This window comes from Montipora foliosa, chromosome 11, assembly GCF_036669935.1.
Source record: "Montipora foliosa isolate CH-2021 chromosome 11, ASM3666993v2, whole genome shotgun sequence".
Lineage (NCBI taxonomy): Eukaryota > Metazoa > Cnidaria > Anthozoa > Scleractinia > Acroporidae > Montipora > Montipora foliosa.
In genome coordinates, this window is record NC_090879.1 from 23435970 (window position 1) to 23447509 (window position 11540).

The following is an 11540-nucleotide window of genomic DNA, read 5'->3' on the forward strand; positions in this document are numbered from 1 at the left end:
TGTGTTTTCTATGTAGGTTTTAATCCAGGATTTTACGAGTGACTCACCAGTACTTAGTTTAATACGGATAGCTACTACGGTAGCCTGCGAACGCAGACGTATTTACAACCGCTGGAATTACGTCTGCGTTCGCAGGCTACTACTATTAACAATTATTCCATGAGCGCGTGTTGGATATGAGATGATAGATAGCCCACGAGGCGCGTAGCGCCGAGTTGGCTATATTCATCTCATATCCAACAAGCGCGAGTGGAATTATTGTTTTATTAAAAACGCCCCCAAAATATAGAAAACTAGACTACCATAAAAATAAAAAGGCCCAAGAAATCACGCATATGCTTGCCGTGTTTGTAGATCATGGTATAATGGCTCATAACCCATGATGGCTTAGCCAATCAAACTCACAGATTGCATTATCCAATGATCCAGTTTTTAATAATTGTTAATTATTCCATGAGCGCGTAGCCTGCGAGCAGGCTCACTTGATAGGCAAGGGTGGCGGAGCCGCAACCGAGAGCCGGCAAAGCAGGCGAGAAGAATGGGGCCATTCTTCTCGCCGGCTTCGCCGGCTCGCGATTGCGGCTCCACCGCCCTTGCCTATCAAGTGAGCCTGCTCGCAGGCTAATGAGCGCGCGTTGGATATGAGACGGTAAATCGCCAACCAGGCGCGTAGCGCCGAGTTGGCTATAACCAGTCTCATATCCAACAAGCGCGAATGGAATTCCTTAAACTCCAAAAGTTTAGAAAGTACGAAATACGAGCAAAAAAGCGAGCAAATCCGAGTGAAAAAAAAACTTGATGAGAACTGATGCGATGTTGTGTAAGACCCCTTGGTCAGACAGACACAGGCTCATCACAAAAACATTTCTCACCTTTTCGCGTACTTCTAAACGTCGGAATCGATCCAAACTTTCCACAAAAACGATTTTTTTGCTTTATTCAGAGAGAAATTTCGCTTTCCGGCGAAAAAAATTTAGCTTAACAACGCTTAGCGCAATCTTGCCACATGATAAGGTCAAACTACGGTATATGAGCTGATAACCGAGATTGAGTGAAGCAATCAGAGCACGATAAATGCATTAACCAAGGTTGAAACTTTAATAAATGCGGATAAATACTTAATAGGGATAGCTCTTTGTGCCAAAAGAATATTTCATTTGCGAATTTAGGCATCTTTGTGTTTTCTACGTAGGTTTTTTGATCCAGGATTTTACGAGCGACTTACTAGTATTTATACAGACCATTTAAGCTTTTGGCTACCCTAAATATAGGGAAAAGTCAAATAGACAGTGAAACATTAAGAAGGGATAACGTTAATTTACCTGAAAATGATCGAAAATCTCATTGATTCTGGAACTTCAAATGTCTTGTTCCCGCTCGCGCTTTTTGGCAATCTCCCAGATGTGGAACATCTGGTTCAAGTAATTGTTGCTCACATTTCATTTTAAACATGAAAAGCTGCAAATTTCCCATGACTTTTTAGCTCATAGACCCTAAAAATTTCAGAGAAGATATTTTGTCCTTGCAGGCACCACAGTACTAGAGGGCATTCTCCTGCCCAAAGACTATGATTTCTCTTGAAAGTTTGCAAATACTTGCGGTTCCACTGTAATTTGGGGCCATTTGGAACTGCTGCTGTTTCAAATTTCAGAAACTGCAGAGAAGAGCTGGAAGTTCATGATTGGCTGATTTCTTGCTCATAACCAGCCAGAGGTTGTTATATGGTTCCCCCAAGGGAACTGATAGATTGTAATAAACCTTTCATCATCAAACTCAAGTGAATCAGCCATTTAAATCATTTCTATTAGTGGCACTTGTGACCCCATGTTCCCTGTGGTTTGGACTGGACACTGAAAAATGCAGACTGCAGACTGTGCAAACCGTCCGTAAAATGAAAATTCGGTTAGCCTGACTTTCAATCTGGTTAGCCTGATCAGGATAGCCTGTTTACGGTTAGCTCTGAATAATAGTGAGGGTAACACCATATTTTACCCCTGGTCTGCACAGTCTGTAGTTTGCATTTTGGCGTGACTGGTTTTGGACCAAGTATATTATTCTCTAGAATATGTATAACCAAGGAAAATGGTTTACTTAAAAGAAACCTCCAGTTTGGTTTAGCAAGGCAACATAGTACAGATAAATGCATCACATTTTAAAGCAATTTTATTTATAATCCTGTCAATAGAATGTTCAATGATACTGGAAAAATAACCCTATAATTATTATTATTATTATTATTATTATTATTATTATTATTATGTTAAGAACAGTAACATGGACAATTTCTTTTTCTCTTTTGTAAATCAACAGATTCCTCCCCACAACTAAATCATGGATCACACATTGTCCTAACTCAGGTGACAATGACTGTAGTCAGATAAATTTTGGTAGTACATGATGCAAATTATGATACGAATACCATAATATTAACATTTTAGCTCACTCTAGTATAAATAAAACCCAAGGCTTAATTAAGCGACAATGTAGCCAGCTGCTTGCAAAAATCCCCACCCTATTTGTTGGCTTCGCCTGAGCCACCCAATTGCAAGTAAAAACAAACGAAGGTTACTTAGAAGATTCAACATTTCCCTTATTTTCCATTTAATTCAAACAGCCTGACAACCCATCTTCTGAAATGAAATTCTATTCATATGGGAAATCGTTTTGTTTTGGCCCTTCCACCATATAGCCCATGGGCCAGGAGATGGACCCCCCTCCCCCCCCCCCCCCCCGGGAAATTTTGCATGTAACTATGATCGAGAATAGTAGTGATGCTCGACTGCTTTTGAACATGTGGAGAATGGCTCCTGAGACCTTCTGAGGTCTTATTAGCGAGAGATGTACATGAAATTGGGTGCCCTGTGGTGGGTTCCCAATGGGGGGTTCCCAATGGGGGGTTCCCTGTGGTGGGTTGGGGGGGGGGGGGGGTTCGTCTCCTGGCCCATGGACTAGTATGTTGAGGGCATACATTCCATAAAATTAATATTGTACACAGAAGATATCTAATATTGGTTTACAAACATTTTACTTTTTGTTGTTCACATGAACATCACAAAATTGTTAATGTTGTCAGGGATACCTTCATGTTTGCCATAAACTCCTTGTTTTAGAAAATACTGTATTACAGTTACTTCAATCTTGGCTCAAGATTTGGCTTCAATTATGGATTTCACATTTTAAGTATTTGGTAATCATTTTGTCAGCTGTCAAGTTTTAAATGAATTATTTATTTCTGCAAAGAACCATGGCTTTAATAACATTTGTACATGTGATTTAATATTCATATTTAGCAGGAGATGGGCTCCTGTATTAAGTAAATTTAAAAAAAGGTCTAAGTTAGTTTTTTATTCATTCACAGTCTTAATTGTTTATGATTGGACTATAATAAATATTAATAATGAGAGTCAAAAGTTTAGCAATTAAAATAAGAATTATTATTGCTAAATGTTTAGTCTTCAAATTTTTTGAATTGATTTCACCGACATTCTTCAAAATTATGAGCTTTGTTTTTGCAGAGAACTGTGGCATGTCAGAGCAAAGCGATCGAAACAGAAAAATTTCATGTCATTTCATTGTATTTCTAAATTGTGCCCTTTTCTTTGAAGTACAAAAATTTCTAAGGAAAATTATGCATGCAGCTCTTTAGAAGGGGTTGAGCAGGAGTAAGTCAGAGCATCAAGTATTTATGAGTCAATGAATCAATGAACCAATGAGTCATGAGTCAATGAGTCAATGAGTTAGTGCAGTCACCCTAACCCATAAAATGAAAGCTAAAATTTCAGAGAGTGCTTAGGCCTAATCACTGAAACGAGGGCTTAGGCTTAATCAATAAATTATTGCTATATTGACTGTGAGTCTCATTGACGCACGACTCATTTGACTCATAAATCATGGGACCTCAGTCAATACCAGTCTTTGTATTTGATTTAAGGGGTCAGGTATATACCTTTGAAGGGTAACTTTCTGGTGCAAGGCCTGTCTTAGCTTGTCTGGCGTAAATACAAAATGACTAACTACAAGTAATTTATATATAATATATATAATAACAGTGATTGATAATAATAATATTATTATTATAATTTATTGTTAAATAAGCTCATTGTAAAGGTGAGAGTTTTCCTATCATCAGAATATAAAATAACATTTTACATTTAGTGAAATCAAGTTTGATTTTATGATAAAATTAATTCAAGTTTCAATAACATTTAGTTGGCTGCCAATATCTTTCTTCCAAAGCTACCATTATACTTCCAGGGAGCTGCTGATGTTTTAAAATCATTTCTTGGATTTCCAGTTGAACCTGTAAGATTGAAGTAAATGAAATGTTACATTCGCGGTTAAGACTATTTTTGAAATAGGAATTTGCCCCGCAGGAGTAATAATTTTTTTGTTAAAACAGTGTTGTCAATGTTCAATATTATTCTAGCTGCTGGCAAACATTGTCATCGTGACCTGTTTTAAAACTTTTATCAAGTTTTCCATTCTCAGACTGTGGCCTATCACTGCAGAACTGAACAGCAACATGAAAAGACAGAAAACTTTTTTATTATTTAGCAAAACATAAAGGACAATTAACAATGTAAATCATAAACTCATCTACCATTGTCACATGTATTTCCTTCTACTCTCTCCAAAAAAAGTTTCAGTAAGATTGAAAAGAGCTTGATCACACAGGCAATATTATTATAATAATAAGTACAAGTAGCTGTGCCATGTTAGATAAACAGAACAGCGAGTGGGGGAGGGTGGGGGAGGGGAAAGGAACATATTACAGCACAATTACCTTTCCTGCAAGTTCGTCACATGACATCTTGGCATCATAACAGACTGGCTCTCCAATAAAGGTTCTAAAAATGTCACAAGAAAAGTTCTATCTATCCCAATATCAACCAAAAAGATGTTTTTCATAACTGTTGTGAAGTGTTCTGCACATGGAGGCAAAGAGAAAGACGAAAGGACTTTAAGGGTCCACTGTGAAGTACTGTCAGGCCAAATGACAAATCTACAAACTCTGTGCCCTACCCTTTGCAAACACTGTTTGGGGTGTTCACTATACCACAAAAATTAGGAGACTGGGACAATCAGAAAGATACATCCGTCATGCAGGCTAAAGAATTAGAGACGGGTTGTTAATCATCCTTATGGCAGGAGATGAAAAGGTCTTATCTTTTTCAGACTGACGTGACAGCAAAGACTGCACTTCTCTTGGTACTTGTGTAAAGATTTAGATACAATTTACAATAATGCTAAATTATTAAAAATTACTTTATTTAACCCTTTCACCCCTAAACCGGCCATCCTTAGTATTTTACTCTGTCTAATGCCAGATGATTTTACTCATCAATGGGGAAACCCCAGGAGTCAATGGGTTAAGGCAGGAGAGGTAATGACCTCATCAGGGGCCTGTTTCTCGAATTAAGTCCCGTAATCTTTTCGAGCCCGAAAAGCCATTATAGATCTGTGAAATTGCCAACCGCTTGTTTTGGAAAGCTGATCTTTTAACATGTTTTCAAGTTAACAAAAAGAAAAATAACTGTGAAGTTTGACGAATTTTCTCCTTTCTTGAGTTACAAAGGGAATTGTGACACCCAAAAATGGCCCGTAAAGTTTCGGGACTTTCGAGAAACGACCCCCAGGCCCTAATGAGATGCACACAGATTTCAATAAGCGTCACAAAGTGTCCCCTTGCTCTCCTCCCCAACTTCAGCATCACTCCTGTCTCGGAATACAGACAATTAACGTCACAAAAGTGTCGCCCAAATGTTGCTCCTCAAGTGAGGGTAAACAGCTGCATTTACCCTAAGCTAAAAATAACACTGACCTTTACCGTTACCTTATTGTTGGAAATAGGTAACAAAGGCTTAGACTTACAGGATACAACACTTTGTGTTAGATGTCAACTGAATTGGGTGTGCATCTAATTAGGTGCATCTCTGAACACAAGTGACCTTAGAGCGTTAATCCAGCCACAGTTGAACTTAACGCCTCTTACAAGATAGTTCAGGGTTCCAACCAGTGAACAGCCAATCAGTGCCTTAACCCCTTAACCAGCCCCCATAGACAAGGAAAAAATAATGGTCTGGGATTAGACAGAGATCAATCTGGAAGTGTCACTCTTTGGGGAAAGGGTTAATGAGGATATATGTACTCTGGCATTACTATTGGTACATGTAGGAGCAGATCAAGCTCATGATATCTTGAAGCATTTAACTCTGGTTCAGAGCTGGGATTTTTTTAGTTTAAAAATAATCTTTATTTGGATGTAACGTAGCTCGCGAATCTTCCCACGTGTGCAGCAATTTTATTTTTGTCCATATTTGGGCATAAAATTACTGTCCTAAAATCCCCAGCATTGTTCCAAGGAAAAGAGTTGCAAGTTACACACTTCAAGGTCATGTGCCGTCTGGCAGGAGAGAAAAGCTTAATGTGATCAATACTGACATATCGGTAGCAACACCATGCATTGAGCACAGTAGAACACACCAACTTTAAATGCTTACATGTACAAAGTGAGACTACAGCTGTATAACCTGTAAGTCACCTACTTTTTCAATAACACCATTTTCTAATTTACCTTCTGTGATAGAAACATACCATACCAGGTATACTTAGTCAGTTAAAAAAATAAGAGCTCTGCACTGGGGCAATTATAGTGAAGGCACTAAATACATTATCTAGATAATATGACTTTGCTGCACACTATGCAAACAAATAAAAAGAATATAATCTGGACATAATTTCTAACCTTAACTTGACTGGAAATCCACCATATAGAGGTACTAATGGTATTTTTGTCAGCTCATACAACTTGCGAAACCATTCTGCAACAAGATTACAAAACAAAACAAAAATTTAACTTTTAAAAGCTGACAGCTGCAGCTTAAAGTAAAATTTGCCGCAATCAGAAGGAAAAAAGATAACATGACATCCAATGAATTATTACTTACTGCGCCCTAGCTGGACAGAACGAATAGCCTCTCTAATGTTTTGAGTGTATATTGGATAAATAGGCTAAAAGAACAAAAAAATGTGTTGGTCTTGGAGACATCTCTCCTATATTTAGTTTAAAAAGCAAACCTCACAGACTGTGAATTAATCCCAGCCTTGTATGGTACACTGGTTTTAGCTCAGTCTTTAGATCTCACAGAAATAATCACTTTGCCGGCATGGACACAAGATCTGGGTTGGAGTAAGAATGTCCCCATTAACCCTTGGATGCCTGAACCAACCAAAACCGGTATTTTACTCTGTCTAACACCAGACAATTTTACTCGTCAATGGGGAACCCCCAGGAGTCAATGGGTTAAGGTGGTTCATAATTTGTGAATTTAAATCAGTCTAGGTCAGCACTCATTTAGCTTCCAAGTTTTTTGTTTCATATGTGAATGTATATATTAATAGTTTCTGCAGGCTTGTCATTATAACTCAGCCTCCAGAGTAAGCGGCACGGCAGCAGGTGGGGTATACATTTGTACGTTCCCTTTTGCCACACTGATTTTGGGTTTTTGTATCTGTCAGTGCCACAATCTTTTCCCTGTTATTTATCTTGGGAGATGTATTTCTGTATTGTGCCCTAGGTAGCATTGTGTGATCATGCAATGTTTGTGAGAATAAAGTTATGTTTAGGGTACTGGCCGACCAGAAGCCCCATGTATCAACACAGTTGTCTGCGACTGCCTCTCATTTGTAGTGTAGGCAAATTTTCAAATTTTACTCAGTTGAGCTCTGCCATTTTTAACCCTTTGACGTCCAAACCGGCCTAAACCGGCCATAAGATTTTACTCGTCAATGGGGAGCCCCTGGGAGTCAATGGGTTAATCACTCACTGAGGATTTTATTTTGTCTAAAGCCAGACAATCGTACTCATCAATGGAGGGGGGGGAGGGGGGAAATTCAATGAATGGGGCTCACTCTCAGTAATCTCTGGACCCCCACCCACTCACCACTTTGGCTTCAAGTGCCACTTTGGCAAATCCACGCCTTCCATTCCAAATCATGGTGTAAAATTCATCAGAGAATAAAGCCTCCCTTACACCTCCTGGAGAAATGGCCAACCATTCACCATTCTAAATAAATTAACAATATTAATATTATTTTATTTTGAACATAGCACAACTTCTTTCCACTGAATTTGAGCAACCCTTATAAAGGTGTAACGATACAATAATTTTTTCTGCGCATTCTGTAAGCAAATCATTTCAAATGCGTCAGCTGGTTTCCAATTCAAACAGATCTGTATGGAAATTGCATAACAAAATTTATAGCACTCACTGTCAGCTTTGCCGTGACAGATCTGATTACAAGAATTGCTAAGTACAACATTAAACATTTTTTCATTGAAGGCCTGTTAGCTGCATTGTATATCTGAATGAAGATTGGGTGCCTGTAAGATATTGTCCTGGAGGCATGTCCACCAGGTTACTCCTGGTGGATCTTGCACTTAGACATGACCTTTCACACCAATCAGGAGTCAAGATACCCATGCAACAGTGACCAGCATTGGCTCTAGAGAAGGAAAGGGGGGAAGTAATTAGCTAGCTAAATTATTTTGGTTGTGTTTGTGAAATTGCATTGTTTAACCCAACAGGTCAACTCTCGGTTGTTATCATAATGAGTTCAAATATCACTTCAGTTCTGTCCTCAAATAGAATGCTGTGGGCATTGTTATTGAGGGTTTGGGGTTCATACGATCATGGACTCAGTAACTTGACTAACTCAGAGTTGACTCTGAAAATTGGTAAGCTCAGTGACAAATTGTTATGGTTTAATTATTTCATAATGGAGGTGACAATCTCCAATAAGGCAAACCTTTAAGATATCTACACACTGTTTCCTGGAACGTCCTTCTACAGCTCCACATACTTCAAGAAGCAACTGAATTCCTTAAAGAAAGAATAATGATGACGTATAACCCTTCACTTCAAAAACTTGATCCAAAAGTTGAAATTATAAACCAAATCAACTAGCTCAGTGTTGTACCCAATTCAAATCTACCTGGGTTAAGATTCTTTGTGTATTGTATTTGCCCACAATGAATTTAACTACATGTACATCAAACAAAACATTATTCTAAGAGCATTTTCAATAATTGGGTACAACATTGAGTTAGCAGTCGATTGCAGTTTTCTTGAGCAGTTTATTCTTAGTTTTGAGGTAATCGCTATCATTTTCATTATCATCATCATCATTACCACTGGTAAAAGACATCAATTCAAATTATTTGAATAATTTGATGACTTTTTAAAACTTATTAACTCAATCACTTGGGATTTCTAAATAATACCAACCTGGTATCTGAAACAAAAATGTAGCTGCTACATTTCTGAGCCTTCTCTTTTTAACTAGTAAAAGTCTTGCAAGAATGTAATACATGTCCAGCGGTATTGCTCCGTGGTAATATATTAGTAATGCAGGGCCATCATCTGGCAATTTATCAACTCCAATCAGTTCATAACCTAGAGAATGAAGAGAACATATATAGTTGGCTTTTACTGAGAAGGATGGCATTATTTTACATACAAATTGATATTTTTGAGAGTAGACTTTCATATACTGGACTAAAATGGCGGAGGACAAAAGAACCGTTGTTATTAGGCCTTGATAATTTGGTATTGTTATATTCGCATTGCTTTTTGTTTCGTAGACATTTCAGATCCGGTATATGAACGACCAGCCAAGCTTTGCTGCCTTTGGTAACATTTTGCAAAACCTGAAATCTGGTCCTGATTTAGTAGGAAAGGATACGTCAGACTTCGATTGGTTTTCAATCCATGTTTAATATTTCTTAAGTCATCATTTTCGAATAATAGACGAGTTCACGCTCTTGATTGCATCATGGGTAATCAGGGCAACATGGCGGGAAATTCAAAGGTTTGCATGGAAATTCAAAGCAAAAATATAGTGTATGTGACTCTACTAAATCGACTTTTGCCTTCATAAACCAAACAAATAAGTTCATGTTCACAACTGAGATGAACTAGACTTGGTATCCGTTCTTTGGAATTCCTAAAACAAGCTTTTTTTGTCTCCAATCTCTGTAATTTTGTGCCTTTGGAATTACAAGATACAAGAAATGTATGGCAGAAACTCCTTTTGATAAAATAATTTCTACAATAGCCGTTCTCTCTAAATTTATTCTGCTGCACCTTTGAGCGCATGTTTTGGAAAATGAAAAACCCAAAATTGCATGTCATGAGTTCTTTTCATCGTTTTGAACTTCCTTACAAACCTTTGAATTTCTCGTGATCTTGCCCTGATTACCCATAATGCACTCAAGGGCGTGAACTCGTCTACGAGATGCATAGGCTCGATTACCAGCCGCTTTTACCCGAACTCGAGTGAGCGGCGGATATCGAGCCTACGAGGTGCAAAGAATGCCGAGATTGAAATGTGACCCCAAGCCCCTCTCCACTCCCATAGCTTCACTCATCCCCAGATTCCTCACTTTCTCCCTCTTTCCCATTCTCTCTCGATCTTTAGTTCAAACAAAAGAGTTACATATCCTGTCAATCCAGTCTAGATCCGGATAGATGTGCAGGATTTAAGATACGTAGAAAGCATTGTTAGTTTTCCGGTTTTTCTTTTTCTGATAACGATCCATTGATCATGAATTAGTAAAATCGAAAACAAAGAATTTTCAATCTACTTTTCAAGAAACTAGATGAACTCCTTCTTTTCTGTTCTAGAAGCAACAATGAGCAGCAATGAGATACGTGATGCGAAGATGGCAAAATCTGCTAAGTGACATTCGAGGATTTCCTGTAATATACAATTTCTGGGCTCACACACGGAGGATTGCCTCATGCAAAGAAGGGTGTTTTGTGAAAACAAAACAAGAATCAGTTGCTTTCGGCTGATCGACTTTTAATAAATAAGCTTTAGTTTAAAAATTCCTTAGATTGTATACGTAAGAAAAAAATTTGCGGTAGTGAAGGAAGGAAAATTATATAAGCTGATATTTGTAAATTAGGCGCGCAGTGTTGCCGCACGCGCACAATTGCAAGTTTGCATATGGAACTAAATTACGCAGCAAGTGACCTTCCTCTCTTCAAGAGTTCGACGTGATAAATATTTTAGCCATTGCTCGTGCATTAAATTCCCAGTCTTAAAAAAAAAACCTTAATCAAGAGCATAGCGCAACAGTTAACCATCGCGTGAAAAAGCAAGCAGACTGAACCTCCACTTCTTCTCACATTGGTTAAGCTCCCTAATTCATTATCCGCGAGTTTTCTGGCCTGGAAAATCACTCACCGTGCCAAAGCGTTCCATGCGCATCAAAAAAGGCCGCTACCATTTGTTGTGCGCCGTCCCAAAAATTTCCTACGTAGGCATCGTAGATTTGGAGCCTTCTGTGACGATAAACGTACAAGAAAACGGCACTGCCGTACATCATGATAAGAAAGATTACAGGATAAACGAAAACCACGACGAAGGGAGACAAAAGTATCATTAGCCAGTCCATCTTCCATGTGGAACCAGAAGGTCAGACGTCTCTGTTTATCCAGCGTAAGATCGAAGATAAAGCCAGTGGTGAAAAGATC

At 38.3% G+C, this 11540-nt stretch overlaps 1 protein-coding gene across 1 annotated transcript; it reads right to left on the bottom strand.

Annotated features, from left to right (window-relative positions):
- Positions 1-2145: 2145 nt before the first annotated feature.
- LOC137976074 (DGAT1/2-independent enzyme synthesizing storage lipids-like) lies at positions 2146-11536 on the bottom strand. Its single transcript, XM_068823338.1, has 8 exons — positions 11251-11536; positions 9288-9455; positions 8809-8882; positions 7944-8066; positions 6948-7011; positions 6746-6821; positions 4784-4847; positions 2146-4300 (listed from the first exon to the last, which is right to left on the bottom strand). Exons 1-8 carry the CDS (start codon positions 11459-11461, stop codon positions 4196-4198), a joined length of 885 nt encoding a protein of 294 aa, XP_068679439.1. The 5' UTR covers positions 11462-11536; the 3' UTR covers positions 2146-4195.
- Between the last annotated feature and the right edge of the window lie 4 nt (positions 11537-11540).